This window comes from Budorcas taxicolor, chromosome 16 (assembly GCF_023091745.1).
Source record: "Budorcas taxicolor isolate Tak-1 chromosome 16, Takin1.1, whole genome shotgun sequence".
In the NCBI taxonomy this organism is placed as follows: domain Eukaryota; kingdom Metazoa; phylum Chordata; class Mammalia; order Artiodactyla; family Bovidae; genus Budorcas; species Budorcas taxicolor.
This window is the reverse complement of record NC_068925.1, coordinates 47,911,106-47,934,235: the sequence shown is the minus strand read 5'-3', so window position 1 is coordinate 47,934,235 and position 23,130 is coordinate 47,911,106. Positions and strand designations below refer to the sequence as shown.

Genomic DNA, 23,130 nt, shown 5'->3' with positions numbered 1-23,130 from the left:
GCTATGGGCTGGGAGACCCCCACCTGGCAAGGTGACAGGGAGCAAGCCCCCACTGCCCCAGGCCTATGTGCAGTGAGGGGACACGACCGAGAGTGGAAAGGGCCTGTGGCAGGGGGGCGGGGAGGAGACTAGGGAGTGCTCCTCCGTGAGTGCGATACAGTCCCTAACTGCCTGGGTCCCCACTTTACTGTTTCTTCTATGGACATCTCAGCCACAGAAAAAAATCTCCCTGCAGGGGCAGACACAGCTAAGTCAGGCCCAGGCCTCTCTGAGAACAGCCCGTCCTTGCAGGGGTGAGAGCAGAGCACCCGGCCTCCAGGGAGAGCGGGTCACAGATATCCTTGGAACATCCAGGGGTGACACAGGAGGAGGGGTGGGGCGCTGTGAGGGGAGGAGTTAAACCCCTCTATCAGCTATCAGCCTCATTTCCCCCTCGGAACGCCTGCCCCCCCGAGCCTGTCTGCAGTGGGGCACCTGGGCATGAACACGACGAAGTCTCTTCATGCATAGACGTGTCTGCCCAGAGAAAAACCCAAACGAGAGAAACCAAGGAAGGAAGTGGACACGGCGGGAGAGATAGCGGGGCTGAAACAGAGATGTCTCAGTCTGTCTCCCCGGGACTGTGGTCTCCCCTAGACTGGCCACCTGCACAGTTCTGTTGCCCATCTTGCCTCTGACCAGGGCCCTCCAAGGGGGGTCTGGTATCTGCAGGGCCCAGGCCAGCTGCTCTGGCCTTCTCTGTATGAAGGGACGTCCCTCCCCCTATGCCTCTAAATCTCCTAAGACTTGGTCCCCCCTGCCCTCTGCCTGGGAAAAGTGGGCAGGGTCTCCTTACCACAACCGGAGGCACCTCCAGGACCTTGTCCACATTCTTCAGCGACAGGGGCACGTACCACAGGGTGGCCTTATTGGTCAGCTTTTTGGTACCTTCAAAGAAGAAAGACATGTGAGGAATGGCCTAGGAGGCGGCAGGGTGGCAGGCAGGGCCAACACCACCTCTGGCCCCCACCCCCAGGCCTCCTTCAGCCTCGAGGTGCAAGTGTGGGCACAGACTAGGGGGAAGCGCGGGCCCCAGCTGGGGAGCCCCTGCCCCAGCATGCTGCCCCACACTGAGGCTGCTGGGAAGATTTCAAATCTTCTGGTCTAAGCTGGGGGGCCTGCCAGCTTTCTAGGACTTTCTAACTCAGAAGGCCCACATCTGGAGGGTGCCAACTCCAGGCAAGCCTCCAAGGAGCCTCCAGAGGGAGGGGGAGGGAAGGGCTAGGGCGGGGGGCGGGTGGACAGATTGGCCTCAGCCTCCTCCCAGGGAAAAGCAGGATAAAGCCAGGTTGGGCCCCATCTCCACCGAGAGATCCCAGCTGACGGATCTCATGGTAGAAGGCCCCGCTGAGGAACTGGACATCACAACACACAGAACAGGAACATCCTCTGAAGGACCCATCCGCTGGATTAAAGGCCACTGAGAAGAGCTCTGGGTGGGCAGGAGGCAGCTCATGGATGTGAGGCTGAGGGTCATGGAGGTGGGGCCGTGGGGCACAGCCAGAGTACAACCTGCCCCCCACCAGGCTCCCCTTCCCAGTAGGGGGCCCACACCAGGCACAGTTGAGGGGACTCAGCCTCACTCCAGATGCTCCCAAGTTGGGGCTGAGAGAGCGCTGTGGGCTGCTGGGTTCAGCTCTGGAGTGAAGGGCAAGAAACAGAACCCTTTCTGGGCACTAAGCCTGGCCTCAGGGCAGAGTGGGGCTCCCAGGGCAGGAGGGCTGTCCGGGCTGAATACCACGGGCCTAAAGAGCCCAGAGATCCCTGTGGGTCCACACCCCTCACTTGTGCAGGAGGAGACTGAAGCCCAGAGAAGTCAAGGGGCTTGCCTACGTTCATACAGAAGCTTGATGCCTCCCAGACCCCATAATTTCAGGAAAGTATTAATGTTTGCGAGGATGCCTATTAAAAGTTGCCTCTTTGACGTGGAAGGTTGCATGTAGCAGAGAACAGGAGAACTTCAGGACAGAGAGTAAGCAGAGAAGAGGAAGCAGCCTGGGGGCCTGGCCCTAAATGCCTCCTACCAGTACCTCTGACCTGCCCCCCCAAGGCGATCGTGGGGCCTCCGTTTACTCCCTTATACTAGACCAAAGGTCCAGGCCGAGCCCTGGCAGGTCGGTAAGAAAGAGGGCGAGGCCCACCAGGACTTTTCCACAGCACCACCAGGACCACAGGCAGACAACATGGAAAAATATCTTCACTGCTCTGTGATGGAGAGTGATTCTGACAACCTGCTCTGGGGAGTAAAGATTTCCTGTCCGACTCAGCTAGAGCCAGCCTGATGGCCCGTTTCCACGGAAACGCCGAGTGGCCCTCCTCCAAACCCAAACGAACACCATGGAGCAAATGAGGCAAAACACTCAAACTGTGCTTTCTCTATCATTCAATAAAGCCACCAAAAGACAACGGTAGCACTGAAAATATCTATTCTGAAATTATGAGGCTCCCAGCCATTTTCTGGAGCAACTTCGCAGCAATCACATCCCAGTGAACTTAATATTTTGACAGTTGCCGGAGATGAATGAGCAAAGGTTTGCTGGTTGTCTGCCTGGGCGCGTGCTCGCCCAGCTGCCTCCTGAAGGCGGCACGGCCCCGAGTGAGGGGGACGCACAGAACGGGCCTCCAGGGGCTGTGAAATACAGAGACAGCACGCGAGCAGCTCAGCCTCATCTCCTGTTTGTCTGCCCAGCCTGGTCTCTCCACCTGGCCATGTTCAAAGCCCCTCCGGGCAGCCCTGTTCTGGACCAGGCAGCCACACAGCCTGCCCTCACATCCCAGCGGACACGCAGGCAGAGACGCATCAAGGCAGGAAGACCTTGAGACATGGGGTCCCAGGGTAAGAGAGACTCACACAGACCCAAACATGGAAAGACGGAGAGAGGATGACAGAGATACAGACGTGGTGCCAAGACCCAGAGGAGGACCCGGATGTGAGATCAAGGTGGGAGGAGGGCGCCCGGACCTGCAGCAGGGGCTCATGGGCAAGGTGACCAAGCCGTGGAGAGAAGATGCAGCCCCAGGGCTCCAAGCGTCCACATCCACCCCATGATCCAGCTTCGGGTTTCTCCCTCAGCCTCGGCCCTCCCCCGGGTCAAAAAGCTGGGCAGTGCTGGCCGGCCCCTCCTCTACTGGGCCTCTGTCCCCCTCACATGCCCGCAGCCTGCCCGCTGTTCTGGGAGGCTGTGCTCTGCACAGCCGCTTCTATCCTTGGGGCAGCTTAGACTGTGTGCCCACCCTTCAGGGTCAGGGCAGCTGGGGACTCTGTGTGTGTGTGTGTGTGTGTGTGTGTGTGGTGTGTGTGTGCGTGTGTGTGGTGTGTGTGTGCGTGTGGGGTGTGTGTGCGTGTGGGGTGTGTGTGTGTGCGTGTGGGGGGTGTGTGTGTGTGTGGTGTGTGTGTGTGGTGTGTGTGTGTGTGTGCGTGTGTGGGGTGTGTGTGTGCGTGTGTGGGGTGTGTGTGTGCATGTGTGGTATGTGTGTGTGTGGTGTGTGTGTGTGCGTGTGTGGGGGGGTGTGTGGGGGGGGGAGTGTGGGTGTGTGTGTGTGTGCGTGTGTGGGGTGTGTGTGTGTGCGTGTGTGTGGTGTGTGTGCGTGTGTGGTGTGTGTGTGCGTGTGTGTGGGGTGTGTGTGGGGTGTGTGTGTGTGTGGTGTGTGCGTGTGGTGTGTGTGTGTGTGCGTGTGGTGTGTGTGTGTGCGTGTGTGTGGGGTGTGAGTGTGGGGGGTGTGTGTGGGGGTGTGTGTGTGCGTGTGTGGGGTGTGTGTGTGTGTGCGTGTGTGGTGTGTGTGTGTGTGTGGTGTGTGGTGTGTGTGTGTGTGTGTGTGTGTGTGTGTGTGTGGTGGGGTGGGGGGGCACGTGGAGAGCATCCTGACCACAAAGCAGGGGGTTTCGTGTGGCTAGCACAGGCACTGGGTGAGCACTGCCCACTCCTGCCCACAAAGGGAGGGTCCTGCAAAGAAAGAAGAAAGCGAGCTGGAGCACTTCCTTCTAGACAGCGCCCCCTGCTGGCTTCCTCTCAGCACAGGAGCAATTCATCCACTCCCTCCTCCTCCTTCCTTCCTTCCTTCCTTCCTTCCTTCCTTCCTTCCTTCCTTCATCAGGGACTGAGTCCCTGTCCATCCTGAGCCAACAGAAGCTGCAGGGGCAGGGGACGTGCCCACTCCCCTCAGACATCAGCAGTCCAACACCAGTCTCCTCAGCCTCCCTCTGCAGACACCCAGGCTGGTCACCAGGCAGTTGGCAGCATCACCCTGATTGTGACAACCAAGTGTGTCCCCTTGAGAACCACCTCTGGTGGGAGGAGCCAAGATCCCAGGATCCCTGCCACTCAGCAGAGGTGAGTTCCAGTCTGAAAGCCCAAGAGGCCCCCTGTCCCCTGCCTCTCGTCCCCACTCAGTGTGATGCCATTCTGTTCACAGGCTTCCTCCCTGGCCGAAGCCTCTGATGTGCAGAAAGGGGGTCTAGATGACGGGAATCTGTAAAGCAGGCCCCTACTCTGTTTTGAGACACCAGAAAATTGTGATGAAAAAACCAGCACTGCTGAAAACACTATCGACTAAGTGTGAATTTCAAGAGAAGCAGGGAGTGCAGCCAGCCATTTCCTCCCTTGGGTCCTGAGCGGGGAGGCTCAACTCCCATCTCAGGCCAGGAGAGCAGGACTGGGTCACTGGTGGGGATGGGCATGGGGGAGGCAGGTGGGGGGGATGGGAGGGGCCTTCTCTGGGATGGTGGGCTGCTAGCCCATGTGGGAAGTCAGGACCAGAGGACTCCTTTCTGTGCCACAGCCTGAGACCAGCATCCAAGGTCTCTGACGCTGGAGCTGCCCTGAACACAGAGCTCAGGCCACAGATCAGAACATGGGGCACAAGCCTGCTGACCACTCCCCCGCCCCAGGTTCTGCCTCAGCTGCACCATTCACTATGCAGCGGCTGGGCCTGCTGTGGTCATCGGAATGTTCTAGATGGGTAACTGAGCTCCTGGCCTGTGTGGGGGAGAAGCCTTGAGCCCCATGAAGATCTCTGAGCATAGTACTCTGCAGGCAGCCATGGCTGAGGATGGGGTGTTAGAGGAGGGGCAAGGACCCAGGCAGCTCCCTCCCCCAGAGCCAGCAGGGCCTCTCTGGACGGGACACTGGGTGGGTTGGGATGAAGAGCGGGGCAGCGAGGGCACCAAGGGGGCTGCCTGCCTCATGAGCATCTTGGTTATAAAAAGCAGCGATTGAACGGGAGCCACACTCCCCTGTAGCGCCCAGTGGGGGTAGGAAAAAGGGTTTCCATGGTTACCACTCTGAGGAAGAGAATATTCAGATCAAACCCGAGTCAAAGGTTCACCCAGTGAGCACCAGCCCGCAGCCTGGCTTGCAGGGGCCCCGAGGGAGCAGAGCAAGGGCCAGGCCAGCGTGCTCCAAGGAGCAGTGAGGGGCCAGGGGGCGGGGGCGGGGCACTGGGTGCACATTAGCAGGGTTGGAAGGCGGCTGGTGCCCTCCCAGCCCGCTGCCACCCCTCTGCCCAGGAAGGCAGAGGGAGGGGGGCCACACACCCGGCTCATTGCCTAACTAGGCCCGTGCCCCCGTTTCCCATCTGCAGAGCGAGGACGCAGCTGTCACTGCCCACAGGTGGAGGTGGGAATGCAGGGAGCTCATCACAGACAGTGTCAGGATGAGCCAGGAGCCATGGCTACTGTGCCTGCCCCAAGGCCACCATCGTTGCAAGTGGACGTTACCTGTGAGGATGTTCTCGGACATCACATGTACCTGCACCTCGACCGAGTGCTTGGAGGTGTAGGTGATCTCTGCGCTGACATGCGCCACCTCGCCAATGCACATGGGCGACAGGAAGTCCGTGCGCTCCACCCGGGCCAGTGCAGCCACGCAGCGCTCCTGCAAAGAGCAGAGGCGGGTCAGTCATCCCATGGCCCCACCCTGGACATGGTCCCCTAAAACAACCCTTGGTTTTTTCCCCACGGTTACAGTAAAGCAAGTCATGGGACTTCCCTAGCAGTCCAGGGGTCAGGACTCCGCACTTCCACTGCAGAGGCATGGGTTCAATCCCCTGGTCAGGGAACTAAGACCTTACATGCTGGGTGGTATGACCAAAGAAACAAAAGTTTTTTTAAAATAAAGAATAAACTAGAGCAAGTTACTGTCAGCATGCACTCCTAAATGCAAAATCAGGAAATGAAGCACTGCCTGGGGGGCAACAGGGCAAAGCTGTTGATGCAGGTGATCCTGGGTGGTGGGGTTCCAAGCAACTTCTCTTTTCTGACTTCTACAAAGGATACTTATTACTTGTAAAATGGAAAGTGAAAAAAGGCATACATACTCATTATGGAAAACTTGGGAAGTACAGAAAAGTAGAGCAGGGAAAATTCACCCCTCCCATCGAGAGACAACCATGCCTTCTACTTTGGGATCTTGCTTTCCAGGCTTTTTGTCCCAAGACTACGGGTTTTACTGGTTCGCTTGTCTGCCTGGCCCCTCGTTTTGCGGTCTGAGGCATATAGTTGACACTCGTAGTCATGCTTAATTGTCACTTATGCTCACCTTTAGTTGCCGTAGGTAATCTCACCTAGCTGCGTATATGCTAAATATCCACTTTCACAATCTGCTTTTTTCACTCAACAGGAAGAAAAATAACCTGCCTATGTTATGACAAGCTCTTAGCAATCACATCCCTTTTTAAAAAAGGTTCTTTATCCTTTAGATACATAACCCATTTTCATGACTCAAAACTCAAAAGGAACAAGAAGGCTTACGTCCCCAGCCACGAGAGGAACCCTTGGGAGCTCACGCTTCATGAAAATGAGGGACTCACTTCCTCCTTCCTTTTCTTAACACTTTCTACGGCTGCCATTTCGCAATACTCCACTGCAAGGATATTTTTTAATGGCAAAACAGAGTATTCTTCTGTTAGATTTGGGTCAACCTCAATTGCTTCTTATTATGAATAACCCTGTGAGGAGCTTTCTTTTATCTAAATCATTTTTGGTCCTGTGGATGGTTTACTGGGCAGAAGCAAACAAATACCTCACCAAGTATTCCCACAGTGCTTCTCAATAGGGCAGAGTGCTCGCCGGGCCCCAGCACCTCTCCACACCAGCACTGAAAATCAGGTGTTTTTTCGTTTTTTGGCCTCACCATGTAGTGTACAGTTTGTGGGATCTTAGTTCCTCAAGGCCCTTGGCGATAAAAACAAGGAGTCTTAGGACTTCCCTGGTGGTCTTGTGGCTAAGACTCTGAGCTCCCAACACAGAGGGCCTGAGTTTGATCCCTGGTCAGGCAACTAGATTTCGTATGTTGCAACTAAGAGTTCACATACCACAGCTAAAGATGCTGCAGAACTAAGACCTTGTGCAGTCAAATATATACATACACACATATGTATATACAAAAGAAAGCGTGTTGCAGTTTTGACCACTGGATGCCAGAGGACTCCTGAAGACCAAGTTTTTGTAGGTTCAGTTTTTATTGAGGTAGCATTGGTTTATAGGGTTTCCCAGGTGGTAAAGTGGTAAAGAACCCACCTGCCAATGCAGGAGAAGCAAGAGACATGGGTTCAATCCCTGGGTCAGGAAGATCCCCCGGAGGACGTGGCAGTCAACTCCAGCACTCTCGCCTGGAGAATCCCATGGACAGAGGCACCTGACAGGCTGCAGTCCACAGGGTCACAAAGAGTCAGACATGACAGCGTGCACACACGCACTGATTTATAACATTGCATGAGTTTCACGTGTACAACGTTCTGTTTCTACTTCTGCACACCCTACAGCAAGCTCACCACCAAGAATACAGCTTCCATCCATCACTGAGCAATGATCCCTACACCCACCTTGCTCCTGGCCCCCCTCTACTTTGCCCCTTCCTCTCTCTGTGACAGTGGCTCAGTCCTGTCCGACTCTTTGTGACCCTATGGACTGTAGCCTACCAGGCTCTCTAGTAACCAGTTTTCTGTCCTCTGTATCTATATGCTTGTGTTTGGTTTGCTCATGTATTTTTTGTTTCTTTCTTTTTTATATCTCACCTCTGGGTGGATCACAAGGTATCTGTCTTTCTCCATCTGACTTATTTCACTTATCTAACACCCTCCTGGTCAATCCATGTTGTTGCAAATGGCAAGATTCCATCTTTCTGTATGTATAACGTTCCACAGTGTACATATATCTACACCACAACTTCTTCTTTTTTTTGGTTGGGCTGTGCAGCTTGCAGGATCTTAGTTGCTCGACTAGGGATCAAACCCGGGCCCTCGGCAGTGAAACTGCAGTCTTAACCACTGGACTACCACAGAATTCCCACAATTTCTTTACCTATTCATCCATCAGTGGACACTTAGGTTGTCTTACGTCTCAGCTACTGCAAATAAGGCTGCCATGAACAAGGGGATGCAAATACCACTTCCAATTAGTGTCTTCATTTTGTTTGGATAAATACTTCGAAGTGGAATAATCAGATCATATGTGCGTGCATGCTAAGTCACTTCAGTCGTGTCTGACTCTTTGAGAACCCATAGACTGTAGCCCACCAAGCTCCTCTGTCCATGGGATTCTCCAGGCAAGGATGTTGGAGTTGCCATTCCCTTCTCCAGAGGATCTTCCTGACCCAGGGATCAAACCCACACCTCTTATGTCTCCTGCACTGACAGACGGGTTCTTTACCACTAGCACCATTGGGAAGCCCATCAGCTTTAACCTCTATGCTCTTTGCCACAGGGGCTGCACCAGTTTACATTCCTACCAACAGTATGCAAGGGTCCCTTTATCTCCACATCCTCACCAAGACTTCCTATCTGTTGTCTTTTTGATGACAGCCATTCAGGCAGGCGTGAGCTGGCATCTCATGGTTCTGATCTGCATTTCCCTGACAATTACTGATGGTGAGCATGCATCTCTTCACACGCCTGCTGGCCATCTGCACATCTTCACTGGAAAAATGTCTATTCAGTTCCTCTGCCCATTTTTTAAATGGGTTGTTTATTTTTTGCTGTTGAGTTGTAATAGTTCTTCATATATCATGGAATCAGCTTCCTTTTCAATCCACATTAACCAAATGACACTAAAGATAGTCCTATGTTTGAACTTCACTGCCAATCACAACACCCAGCACTTTTACGACTTTCTATCAGAACCAAGAAACCAGCCAGCTTTTTGAGGACACTGGGCGTGCTAGCACAGGTACCCCTGGGCTGGTTGGGCACCTCCCGAGGGTCTGTGCATCCCGTGCCAGCTCCGGGCTTCACTTTGGCAGCTGGTCCTCACAGCACCCTCCTGCGGGGACTGGAGTCGTCAGGCTTGCAGGTGATAGTTCGAGCCCTGGTGTGTCTGCACCCTTCCCACTGGCCACCTGCCACCACCTACAGCAGCAAAGTACAGCTCTCCCACCTGTGTGAGAACTCATCTGACACCTGGCGAACAGGCCAATTCCCCAGCCCACCCCAAACCCACAGAACAAGTCTCTCGGGAGGGATGCCGGGGACCTCCATGTCTACCCCTTCCCAGGAGAGCCTCAGACAGGCAGGAGTCTGTTCCTATAAAGGTCCTGGAGTTAGGCCCCAGAGCGGCGATGCAGCAGGGGCTGTGCAGGCAAGCACAGCATGTGGGTTCACCCTCTAATTCAAGGGGGGCCTGTCCCTTCCACCCCTACCCCACCCCCCCTTACCCACCCACAGTCACATCACCCCTGAGGCTGAAACAACCTGAGGGAATTGCTGGGCTTCCAGCCCTCAGTACATTTGTGGGGCTACAGCACCACTTGCTGGCACAAAGTGGGAAAGGCAAGTGCTGAGAGAGCCAGGCAAGAATGAGGGCACAGCCTGAGGGCCCCTTCTGGAATTCTCCAAGCTCTGCCTGCAAGAGGCTGCTATGAAGACCTACAAAATCTTCTAGAACTAACACCGAAAAGAGATGTCCTTTTCATTATAGGGGACTGGAATGTAAAAGTATGAAGACAAGAGATACCCAAAGTAACAGGCAAGTTTGGCCTTGGAGTACAAAATGAAGCAGGGCAAAGGCTAACAGAGTTTTGCCAAGAGAACGCACTGGTCAGAGCAAACACCCTCTTCCAACAACACAAGAGACGACTCTACACTTGGACATCAACAGATGGTCAATACCGAAATCAGACTGATTATATTCTTTGTAGCTGAAGATGGAGACGCTCTATACAGTCATCAAAAAAAAAAAAAAAGACTGGGAGCTAACTGTGGCTCAGATCATGACCTTCTTATTGCAAAATTCTACTTAACTGAAGAAAGTAGGGAAACCCACTAGACCATTCAGGATTGATCTAAATCAAATCCCTTACAATTATACAGTGGAAGTGACAAATAGATTCAAGGGATTAAATCTAATAGAGTACCTGAAGAACTATGGACAGAGGTTCATAAGAGGTTGTACAGGAGGTGGTGACCAAAACCATCCCCAAGAAAAAGAAATGCAAAAAGGCAGAATCGTTGTCTGAAGAGGCCTTACAAATAGCTGAGAAAAGAAGAGAAGCAAAAGACAAACGAAAAGGGAGAGATATATCCATGTGAATGCAGAGTTCCAAAGAATAGCAAGGAGAAATAAAAGAAGCCTTCTTTTGTGAACAATGCAAAGAAAGGGAGGAAAACAACAGAACGGGAAAGACCAGAGGTCTCCTCAAGAAAATTAGAGATACCAAGGGAAGATTTCACGCAAGGATGGGCACGATAAAAGACAGAAACAGTGAGGACCTAACAGAAGCAGAAGAGATTAAGAAAAGGTGGCAAGAATACAAAGAACAGTACAAAAAAGGTCTTACTGACCCAGATAACCATGATGGTATGGTCACTTACCTAGAGCCAGATATCTTGGAGTATGAAGTCAAAACAGGCCTTATGAAACATTACTACAAACAAAGTTAGGGGAGATGATCAAATTCAAGCTGAGCTATTTCAAATCCTAAAAGATGATGCTGTGAAAGTGCTACACTCAACATGCCAACTGATTTGGAAAACTCAGCAGTGGCCACAGAACTGGAGAAGGTCAGTATTCATCCCAATTCCAAAGAAGGACAATGCCTTAAAATATTCAAACTAATGCACAATTGCATTCATTTTATATGCTAGCAAGATAATGCTCAAAATCCTTCAAGCTAGGCTTCAACAGTACGTGAACTGCGAACTTCCAGGTGTATAAGCTGGATTTAGAAAAGGCAGAGGAACCAGAGATCAAATTGCCAACATCCACTGGATCACAGAAAAAGCAACAGAGTTCCAGAAAAACATCTACTTCTTCTTCACTGACTATGCTAAAGCCTCTGACTGTGTAGATCACAACAAACTTGGGAAAATTATTAAAGAGATGAGAATACCAGACCACCTCCTGAGAAACCCTGTATGCAGGTCAAGAAGCAACAGTTAGAACAGGACATGGAACAACAGACTGGTTCCAAATTGGGAAAGGAGTACATCAAGGCTATGTATTGTCACCCTGCGTATTTAACTTACATGCAGAGTACATCATGCAAAATGCCACACTGGATGAAGCACAGGCTGGAATCGAGATTGCCGGGAGAAATATCAATAACCTCAGATATGCAGATGACACCACCTCAATGACAGAAAGCCAAAGAGGATCTAAAGAGCCTCTTGATAAAGGTGAAAAAGGAGAGTAAAAAAGCTGACTTAAAACTCAACATTCGAAAGATGAAGATCATGGCATCCGGTCTCATCACTTCATGGCAAACACATGGGGAAAAAGTGGAAATAATGACAGACTTTATTTTCTTGGGCTCCAAAAACACTGTGGACAGTAATTGCAGCCATGAAATTAAAAGTCGCTTGCTCCTTGGAGGAAAAGCTATGACAAACCTAGACAGCATATTAAAAAGCAGAGACATCACTTTGCTGACAAAGGTCCATCTAGTCAAAGTTTTGGTTTTTCCAGTAGTCACATGTGAGTTGGACCATAAAGAAGGCTGTGCACCGAGGAACTGATGCTTTCGAACTGTGGTGCTGGAGAAGACTCTTGAGAATCTCTTGGACAGCAAGGAGATCAAACCAGTCAATTCTAAAGGAAATCAATCCTGAATATTCACCAGAAGGACTGATGTTGAAGCTGAAGCTCAATACTCTGGCCACTTGATGTGAACAGCCAAGTCATTGGAAAAGACCCTGATGCTGGAAAAGATTGACGGCAGGAAAAGGGGCGACAGAGGATGTGCCGGTTGGATGGCATTATCAACTCAATGGACACGAGTTTGAGCAAGCTTCGGGAGATGGTGAAGAACGGGGAAGCTTGGTGTGGTGTGGTCCATGGGGTCGCAAAGAGTCGGACACAACTGAGTGACTGAACAACACACAGCCTCCCGAGCCCCTAGTCCCTTACTCCCAGTCCTGGGGCCTTTCCTTTTCTACGTCCAGCCTCTCCTGCCAGCCCTGGCTTGGACCCTCAAAGTCTCTCTCAGGGGCTCGGCCCCTACCTCAGCCCCAGACCTTCAGGCCCAGGCCTGTCTTCCTCACAGCCACCAGAGGGCGCTCTCTGAATGTGATGGGTTAGCCCAGCTTCAAGGGCACTGAATCGATCTAAACTCTCAGCAGGCAGGAGAGCCCCTCCCTCACAGCAGGGTCCTACGCAACCCACCCCACTCCTCCCCATACTGAGGCCCCCAGGCCCACGTCCACCCCCCACACTTACCCCAGCCTGGTTCATTCTGCACGTACGTACCCTTACAGCGGTGCACACCCATGCACACACGCACACAGCCCATACGAGTGTGGAACTGGAGGACAAGGGCACGGTAGGTGGCTGGCCGAGGCCCACAGGATCCCGAGGGCAGGCTTCAGAGAATGTTAGGACCCCACAGGGCTGGGGGCTGGGCGGGACCTGGCAGGCTGCACGCCCAGCAGCTGCCCTGAAGCCCTGAGTCTCCAAGTCTGCCTCTGTCTGGGCAGCGGGCAGAGAGCAGCACCATGGCAGGAGCTGGTGCAGGCCTGCAGGCCCCGCAGCGCAGGAGCCACCAAGGGAAGAGCCCCCAGACTTGCCAGTGGACCCAGGGTGGGTCAAGCAGGGGACAGATCCGGGTACAGGCAATGTGACACCCAGAATTAACTGCCGCCCACACAGGCTCTGAGAGGCTGGGGCCTCTCAGACTCAGGGAGCCACAACTCTCCCCACACGCAGGGAGAGGGGGTGAAAAGGTGTCTCTCAGCTTAGTTTCTGGGGTCCCCAGCCTCCCTTCAATGAGCCCCAAACCAAGTGCCAATCCAAGGGGTCCCTGGTCCAAGGCCAGGGGTTCCAGAAGCCCCAAGGCTCAGGGAAGAGGGAGGGGCACGCTCCAGGCCCAGGCTCCACTCAGACTCCTGCCCTGGCCCCACAGAGTACGACACGGGCGGAGGGGACTGCCTGGATCTCGCAGAGCCCTGGCCGGGCTGGCGGAGGGTCCCCAGACGCCTACCCCGTTCTGGCTGTTGCAGTGCCGGGTGCTGATGATGGCTCCTGCTTCCTCGATCATCTTCAGGACGGTCCCTCCGTGCACATTGCCGGCCACGTTGGCGTCATCTGGCCGCATGATCCTGGGGGGAGAAGAGAAAGGATGAGCCTCTGGCAGGATGTTACTCATGAACAGCAGTGACCCCAGGGAGAAGGCCCTCCAAAGGCCTGATGGCTCCCAGAGAAGGAAAAGGACCCCCGCTCACTGTGGGGTGCTGATCTGACGGCCAGACAAGGGGCTTGCAGGGTCATGTTTCCACCGGGGGGGAGGGCAGAGGGGGACCTTCCTGCCCTGGGGTCCAGGCACCCAGCCTGCCAGAGGGAGAAGGCCCCTGCCCTGGCAAGAAGGGATGGCGAGGACCTTCTGCAAAGGCCATGACGGTGACACGGAGGCAGCCCGGCCGTGGGGTGCTCAGCACGCCTGCCCCTCCTGGCTCCCAGGACCCTCAGTGACCCACAGAGCTGAATGAGCAAGGACACAGCTATGACCCTTGGAGAAAGCACACATTCCCAGGACCACCGTCTCTGTCAGGAGTCCCAGAGGAGCCGGCCTCCTGCGGCCACGGATATTCTGAGAACTGCAAACAAATCACAGCATCCAGACCTTCGACAGCAAGACAAAACATGATTGCTGAATGCCCCCAGGGCTCCAAGAGAACGCCCGAGGGGTGGGTTCCCTGGAGTTGAGAGCTGGGAACTCCCCAAGGTCAGGAGGGACTGAAATCACCCCATTTCCCCCAGAGGAAAAGCCATGTCTTTGCAGAGGTCAGCAGCAGGGAAGCCCTGTGAAATCCCTGGAGTCCCAGAAAGCCAGCCTGGTGCTCCTACCTTGGGCAACCCCACGGAGCTTGGCCCTCTCCCAGATACCAATCTGTCTGGCTGATGAACTCTGTCTCCCTAGCCTCAGGCCTGGAGGCGGGTACCAGGCACTGAGCGAGTGTGCAGTTTCCAGGTGCCCGGCATCACCTGGGCCCACCCACCCTGCTCCAGTCTGCTGGCCAGCGTGGCCCTAGAGGCTGGACCCCCAACTCTGGGCCACGGAGCTCCAGTGCCCTCCCGGTCTGGCTCCTTCCAGACTTGGAGGCTAAGCCAGGCAGCCTCAGAGATGGTTCCCGTCTCCCAGTCTTACTGGCTGGGTGACCTGAGCAAGCTGCCAAAACCCAGCCACCTCTGCATTCTCATCAGTACAAGAGGAACAACAGCATCACCGCACTTGACTATGGGAAAGACTGAACCACGAGATGGCACAGATAAGGAGCCTGGCACACAGTCAGCAACATGAACACTCACCAGCACTGCTTCCTCCTTCCCTAAGCGCCAGCCAGAAGCCGCAGGAGGGCTGGAGCCTCCAGCATTCAGTCACCGACGCCATTTTCTGGGGAGACCAAAGGCTGTCTGGACCTGTTGCCCACCCCAAAGTCACCCCTTCAGCCTAGGGGGCACTCAGGACCCCTACTTCTCACCTGCATCACTGGCTCAAGGGCAGCAGCCACGGTTGCCTGGGGAGTGGCCCGGGGAACCCCCAGAGCACAGGAAAGGAGCCTCATTTGGCTTCTCAAATGCTTATTTTAAAAGATTTTTGAATCAACTCAACATAGATTAAAACCTTGAACATAAGACCCAAAGCCAGAAAACTCCTAGGATAAGATGTAGGCCGTAGCAATGATTTTTTCGATTTGACATCAAAAACAAAGGTTAAAGAAGGAAAAAAATACATAAGTGAGACTACATCAAACTAAAAGACTCCTGCACAGCAAAGGAAGTCATCAGTCAAATGAAAAGATAACCTGTGGGATGTGAGAAAGTATCTGCAAATCATGTATCCAATAAAGCATTAATATCCAAAATACACAAAGAACTCATAAAATTCAAAAGCAAAACAATCCATTTAAAAAATGGGCAGAGGACTGGAATGGACATTTTCCCAAAAGAGACATACTGATGGTCAACAGGCCCGTGAAAAGATACTCAACATCGTTAACCACCTGCTGCCAAGTCACTCAGCTGTGTCCAGCTCTGTGCGACCCCATGGACTGTAGCCCACTAGGCTCCTCTGACCATGGGATTCTTCAGGCAAGAATACTGGAGAGGGCCTCCATACCCTTCTCCAGGGGATCCTGTCGACCCACAGATCAAACCCGTGTCTCTTATGTCCCCTGCATTCGCAGCCAGGTTCTTTACCACTAGTGCCACTTGGGAAGTCCCATTAACCATCAGGGGAACGCAAACCAAAACCACAATCAGATACCACCTCACGTCTGTCAGAATGACTGTCATCAAAAAGACAAGAAACGTGTGTTGGCAAGGATGTGGAGAAAAGAGAACCCTTGGGCACTGCTGATGGGAATGTAGATTGGTACAGCCCCTGTGGAAAACAGCATGGAGATCCCTCAAAAAATTCAGACTCCAACTACCATATGAACTAGCAATCCCACTTCTGGGTACTCATCAGAAGGAAACGAAATCACTATCTCAAAGAGATATCTACGGGACTTCCCTGGCAGTCCCGTGGTTAAGAATCTGCCTTTCAATGCATACCTGGGCTCAATCCCTGGTTGGGGAACTTAGATCCCATATGCCAAAGGGCAACTAAGCCCATGCGCCATAACTAGAGAGCCCAAGCACCGGAACAAGACGCCTGAGCACCGCAACAAAGGACCCAAGGCAGCCGAAAACGTGATGGTCTCTTCACCCCCACGCTCACCGTGGCATTATTTACAGTAGTCAAAACATGAAACAACCGACCTGCCTACTCACGGACGGATGAAGCAAATGAAGCAGATGTGGCATGTGTGATTACAGAGCCTCTTGACGAAGATGAAAGAAGAGCGAAAAAGCTGGCTTAAAACTCAACATTCAAAAAACTAAAATCATGGCATCCAGTCCCATCATTTCATGGCAAATAGATGGGGGGAAATGGAGACAATACAGACTTTATTTTCTTGGGTTCTAAGATCACTGTAGATGGCAAAATTAAAAGACGCTCGGTCCTTGGAAGAAAAGTTATGACAAACCTAGACAGCTTATTAAAAGGCAGAGACATTACTTTGCCAACAAATGTCTGTCTAGTCAAAGCTATGGTTTTTCTAGTAGTCATGTATGGATGTGAGAGCTGAACTATAAAGAAAGCTGAGCACCAAAGAACTGATGCTTCTGAACTGTGGTGTTGGAAAAGACTCTTGAGAGTCCCTTGGACTGCAAGGAAATCCAACCAGTCCATCCTAAAGGAAATCAGTCCTGAATATTCACTGGAAGGACTGATGCTGAAGCTGAAGTTCCAATACTTTGGTCACCTGATGCAAAGAATTGACTCATTTGAAAAGACCCTGGTGCTGGGAAAGATTGAAGGCGGGAGGAGAAGGGAACGACAGAAGATGAGATGGTTGGATGGCATCACTAACTCAAGGGACATGAGTGTGAGCAAACTCTGGGAGCTGGTGATGGACAGGGAGGCCTGGTGTGCTGCAGTCCATGGGGTCACAGAGAGTTGGACACAACTGAGCAACTGAACTGAACTGAAGGGTATGTTTTTCCTTAAACTGTGTACTAATGATTATATAACATCAATGTGTCTTGCTCGAGGACTTGTTTCTTCTTAACAGGAACCCATTCCTTCTGGCTAACCTTGTTAAGATGTATGTTGCGTGAGTGTCTTGTAAGACCTTTACAACCTTGAGGCATTCTTCGGATCTACTGTTAGTAACCAATTGATAAAGTATATAAGGTCTTGCTAAGACTAGTGGGGGGAGCACTCTTCTGCCCCCTTCTGGTGTCTGTGTCAGAAGATTTCTCTATCCCTTTTTACTTTAATAATACTTTTGCCACATGAAGCTCTTGAGTGACGGAAGCCGCGTCTATGGTCCCAAAGCGAAATTTTCTCCTTCAAAGATCATGAATCCGACACCATTCACCATAAGCTACCACTAGAAAAGGCAAAACTATGGAGACAATTTTTAAAAGTCCATGTTTGGACTTGCCTGGTAGTCCAGTGGTTAAATTCATGTGCCAACGCAGGGGTGAGTGCTTAGTCACTCAGTAGTGTCCAACTCTTTGCGACCCCATGGGCTATAGCCCACCAGGCTTCTCTGTCCATGAGGATTCTCCAGGCAAGAATACTGGAGTGGGTTGCCATGCCCACCTCCAGGGGATCTTCCCAACTCAGGGACTGAACCCAGGTCTCCCACATTGCAGGCGGATTCTTTAAAATCTGAGCCACTGGGGAAGCCCAAGAATACTGGAGTGCATAGCCATTCCCTTCTCCCTGGGATCCTCCTGACCCAGGAGTCAAACTGGGGTGTCCTGCATTGCAGGCGGATTCTTTACCAGCTGAGCTACCAGGAAAGCCCCCAGTGCAGGGGAGGTGAGTTCGATCCCTGGCCTGGGAAGATTCCACATGCCATCAGGGCAAGTAAGCCTCTGTGCCACAACTACTGAAGCCTGAGAGCCCTAGAGCCTGTGCTCCACGACAAGAGAAGTCAGCGCAGTGAGAAGCCCGTGCACCGCAACTAGAGAAAACCTCCCACAGATCTCCAAAGGACTGAAGACCCAGTGCAGCCAAAAATAAAAAAGAGAAGGTCAGTGTTGGGATTTCCCTGGTGGTCCAGTGGCTAAGACTCCTGAGTTCCCAATGCAGGGGGCCTGAGTTCTATCCCACATGCCACAACTAAAAGATTCCACATGTTGTAACTAAGGCCTGGCAAATAAATAAATACTTAAAAAAAAAAAGACAAGGTCAGTGTTTGCCAGAGGTTGGGGTGGGGGTGGGATAAGAAGACAGAGCAGAGGATTTTTAGGGCAGTGAAAATACTCTGCATGATTCTGGAAGGGTGGACATATCACTACCCATTTGTCCACAGCATGTACAACTCCTAGAGTGAACCGCAACGTAAACTGCAGACTGTGGTACGACACGGAGTCGTCACTGTGGGTTCATCGGCTGCGACGGATGCACCTCCCTGCTGGGCTGCTGATGAAGGCCGAGGCTGTGCATACGGGGCAGAGGACATGCGGGAGCCTCTGCACTTGACTCTCCGTTTTGCTGTGAAACTAAAGCTGCTCTGAGGACTTCCCTGGCGTCCAGGGGTTCAGACTGCTTCCACTGTGGGGAACTAGGCTCCAGCAAAAACAAAAACTGCTCAAAAAGTAACCTCTAATAAATGTTATAGAAAATATTTTTAATGTTTTGAGTTTTAAAAATTGCCACTTATACTACTAAGCTCTTTTTTTTGTTAAAGTTTAAGAGGTAGGCAATTCAAATAACAAAACAACCACATCAAACTCATTCCTTGGCATTTGTTTTCAACTTAGTAAAGACCTCTACCCACAGGCCCAAGGGCCAGGCAGGGGTCCAGACAGGGCAGGACAATTCTACACCACGCAGATTGCGTCTGGGGAGCCTGACTTATTTCTGCCTGTTTGTAAAGTGGGGCTGTGCACGCCTGGCTGGCTCAGGGCCAGGAAGAGCAAACAGAGGGCCCCAAGGCCAAGGAGGAAGTGCTCACATCCGGGAGGGCTTGAGGAGGGAGGGACCGGGGAGGAGGCACCTCCAAGACAGGAGGGCGGGGGACCGAGCCTGGAGCCACCCTGCGACACTGGGGGTCTGGACGGACCCCACAGCACCAACATCCCACTAACTCCAGAGGGGCCCCAGGGTACTGAGCTCCAGGCCCACCCCCACCCCCTTGTCCTGGTCACCCCGGGTCCTGCCCAAGGACTGTCCTAGCGCCCCCAAGCCAGCTGGCACCCACACGGTGCAGACGCAAACCTTCTCCAGGGACCTGATCCTGCCTCTGCTCTGCAGTTGTGCAAACAAGGAGGGCCAGAGCCCAGGTCCTGCAGCCCCTCCCTGGGGCCCCAAATCAGATACGTCTCCCAGGGCGTCACTATGATTCCATCCCAGCCTCCACCCCCACGCCAGGGCTATGGTCCCACACCTGCCCACCCTCCCTCTGTCCCCTCCTTCCTCCAAAGAGCTCTGGAGCTGCTGGGCAGGGTCTTTCTCAACTCACTTCCCCCTGAATGCCCGCAATGCGTGTCACCTCCAGGCAGGCAGGAGTGGGAGCAACCAGGGCAGCCAGGGGAACGTGTGGCCCCTTGGTGGCACTCCCGCTTTTCCATTTTTAGCAAAGACACGGAGATGAAAAGTGTTTCGCTTTCCTCTTCTCTATCAGAAAAGAAACAAAGACAGCCCAGTGGAGCATGCACGATGCCACACGGCACTGCCCACTGGTCTCTGGTCAGGGAGGTGAAGGGGCGGTACTGGGTGGTACTGGCCCTCACAGCTGGCCAGCTGCGTCCGTGCAGGGGTTCGAGTTGAGGATACCAAAGCTCTGAGTTTTCTAGAGAAGCCGGCAATCCAGAGTTTAATGTGAAATCTCTTGAAATTTGACTGGCAGCACCCGACTGAAATGGCCTCCACGCAGGTCAGCTCAGGAGGGCAGAGCAGGTGGTGGGCCTGACCCCATCCTGGGGGGACTCTGTATGCCCCATTCTCTCTCCCACCTCTCTCTGCCCCTCTGCCCATGCCAACCTGCAACTCCCTCAATCCTTGAACCCCAGAAGCTCCAGGGGAAAGTGGACAGTTGGCCCAGGGAGCCCTTCCCGTGACCCCATCCCCCACGTCCTCTCAGCTGGGCCAGTGGCAGGGACACTGCCTCCTGTGACCAGGCCTACGCACCCCAAGATCCTCTCCACCATCTTCCTCTCTCCCTGCACTCCCAGCAGTGGCATCTGGAATGTTACCACCCTGTCACGCACCACCTCTCCCCCTCCATTCCAGCCACTCCTGCCCCAAACCACAGGATGAGTTGGCCAGGGCTGGGCCCATGGCTAACCAAAGCAGGCACCGCCTCCTCCCTGCTAACCTCTGAAGCAGACACTAAGCTAATGACAAGAGCAGGAATGAAGCCACACACCTGGGTCATAGAGTCACTTTCAGATGGTGCAACCACCCCCCACTGGGGCGTCGGGAAAACTTCAGAGGAAGTGGCACTTGGGTCAAGTCCTGGAGAGGGAGCAGATGAGCCAGGGACAGAGGGTGGGGCATGAGGGATGCTCCAAGGAGAGGTGGTATCTCAGAAGACCCCAGAGATGGGAGAGCTCAGCAGGTACAGAAACAGACAGTGGTCCCCCAAAGCCGGCCAGTGACCCCTGGGGGGAGAGAATGGGGGTGAAGGACGAGCTGGAGAATGGAGCCAGGAGCTTGTCACACGGGCCTGGGACTGAGACAGAGCCTGGACTTGTCCTAGGGGCAGGGTGGCCTTGGGAGACCCTGAGTCAGGGCTGGTGTGTGAGGAGTCACCCGGGGGCTGTGGATGGAGGGGCTTCTCTGCCTACGTCTTGCCTCCCAGCCCAAGCCCACCATTCACCCTGCTGCCCCAAGACTAAGTCTTCTTAAGCAGGAGTCCACGGCCCTGCCAGACCCACCGGGGCCCCTCCTATGGGAGAAAAATTCAACTCCCGGGACTTCCCTGCCGGTCCAGTGGTTGAGACTCCACGCTTCCACCGCAGGGGGCACGGATTCGATCCCTGATCAGGGAACTAAGATCCCGCATGGCACGTGGGGCAACCAGAAAAAAAAAGATTCAACTCCCTAGCAAGGCCTCTGAAGCCCTCAGGGGTCTGGAACTTTCCTCGCCTATCTCCCACTGCCTCTTGGAGCTCTAGGCTGCACCTGCCCAGGCCAGTACTGCTGGCTGGGCCCACCTGGACCTTCCCTCCACCTCGCCTGCACCAGCCTGTCCCGGCAACATGCCACCTCTGCCCCATGAAGAAAGGCGACTCGTGGACAAATGGGGAGCCTAAGTAGACATCAAATTCCGGAGGGCAACCAGCTTTATCATCATCCACCCAAGCTCCAGATACATGGGCTGCTCTAAGCCAGACGTCCCACCAAGAGGAATTCACCCTACAGATGTTTCCACACATGACCAAACCAAGCGTGCTCAAGGCTACTCACTGAAAAGCTGTTTTACATGCAAAAGCGGGCCGTGCCCTAAATCCGCCAATAAGGGGCTAGTTAGATTAAGTTACACCTACATGACAGAGTGCACAGCCTCAAGCAAGAGGGAGGAAGGGTCTCGGAGAAGCCTCGTTAGATGAGAAAAGGCTCAGAATGATGGGAGACGGGTTACCGTACCTGCAGGCCCAGTGGAGACCACCCTTGGGGGGAGGCCCAGGAAACCAGAAGCTTCCACTGCCCCTGAGAGGAGAACCAGCGATTGGAGGAAGCTCACAGTGACACCTCTGTGCCTTCTGAATTTAAAACCATGTCAAAGGACTTCCCTGGTGGTCCAGTTGATAAAACTCCGCTCCCAACACGGGGAGCATGGGTTCGATCCTAGGTCGGGGAGCACAGATCCCGCAAGCCCCACGAAACCATGTCAACCATGTCAAATATTAATAAATCCACAGTCTTTAAAATGTACTCAAAGCACAGCTGAAACAAAGGTGCTGAGCAAAGCCTTCTCTGAACTCACCACAGCAAGGCTACCATCTCTGCTGGTTCCTATGGGCGGGAGAAAGGCAGGGGAACAGAGTGGGAGAGGCTGTTCCAGGAACGGACTGCAGGCAAGGGACAACGAGGAGGCCAGAGGAGCCACCCTGCTCCCCACACGTCTGTGTGTCCTGAGGGCAGGCCCTATGCCTCTGCTCCTCCAGGTCCCCCGAGGCCAGGCCAGGCCCCACCCGACCCGGAGCCTCTGGACGGGGTTGAACTGTGTCCCCTGACACAATTCAGATCAGCTAAAGCCTGACCCTGGAACCTGTGACTGTGATCTGATTTGGAACCAAGGTGTTTGCAAATGTGGTCAAGTTAAGGTGAGGTTATTATCAGGGCTGTGTTCCCATAACTGGTATCCTTAGAGGAAGGTGGAGGTCTGGACACACGAGGGGAAAAGGCCACACGACACAGAGGCAGAGCCTGGAGTGACGCTGTGACAAGACACACAGGCACTGCCTGCAGCCCGGATGCTGGACAAGGAAAGAAAGGCCCTTTCCCCTAGAGCCTTCAGAGGGAGCGTGGCCCTGCCGACCTGTGGTGTGGGGCTTGCGGCCTCCAGATGTGAAAGCATATGCATTTCTGTGTTTTAAGCCACCCAGGCGTGGTCATGTGTTACAGTGACGCCAAGAAACCAAGACAGCATGTGGCCTGAGGCCCCTGCCCGAGTGACCTGAGCACTCCCCCAGAAGGCAGCAGGGAGCGGCCGGGCTGAGTCCCCATGGCCTGCAGCCAAGCTCAGGTCCTGCTCTCCAGTCCCGCCAGCCCAGGCCAGGCCCCCAGCAGCCTTGGTGGCAGCTCCACTGATGACTGCCCCCTGCCCACCCTACCCACAGCCCTCCAGCATGAGGCCAACATCTCCAACTCTGATAGGAAAATGTCAGTGCTAAAATGGAACACTTCCACGTGAGTTCCGGGGAACTGGGGGAGGCGGGGCAAGGGGGTTGTTTCCTTTACCCAACGGTGAAAGCAGAACTGTCTAAAGGAGAAGGTGGCAGTGCCAAGTCCAACCAATTTCCAGGACACGTGAAGTCCTCTGTGGGGTTTCCACCAGCACCCAAACACAGGCAGAACCACTGGGCTTGCTGCCAGGGTCCAGGCGGGTTCTCACAGGGCAGCCAGCTCTAAGCACGCCTCACGGATTGTGCCAGAA

The 23,130-nt window shown here is 53.6% G+C and overlaps 1 protein-coding gene across 3 annotated transcripts in view; it reads right to left on the bottom strand.

Annotated features, from left to right (window-relative positions):
- The window catches only part of ACOT7 (acyl-CoA thioesterase 7), a 100,903-nt gene that overhangs the window by 44,102 nt on the left and 33,671 nt on the right, over positions 1–23,130 (bottom strand). For all 3 annotated transcript variants that reach the window (XM_052653669.1, XM_052653670.1, XM_052653668.1), the window contains exons 2-4: positions 13,446–13,563; positions 5,756–5,912; positions 836–927 (exon numbers count right to left, since the gene is read on the bottom strand). In XM_052653669.1, coding sequence (XP_052509629.1) covers positions 836–927; positions 5,756–5,912; positions 13,446–13,563 — 367 coding nt within the window. The remainder of the gene's footprint in view (positions 1–835; positions 928–5,755; positions 5,913–13,445; positions 13,564–23,130) is intronic.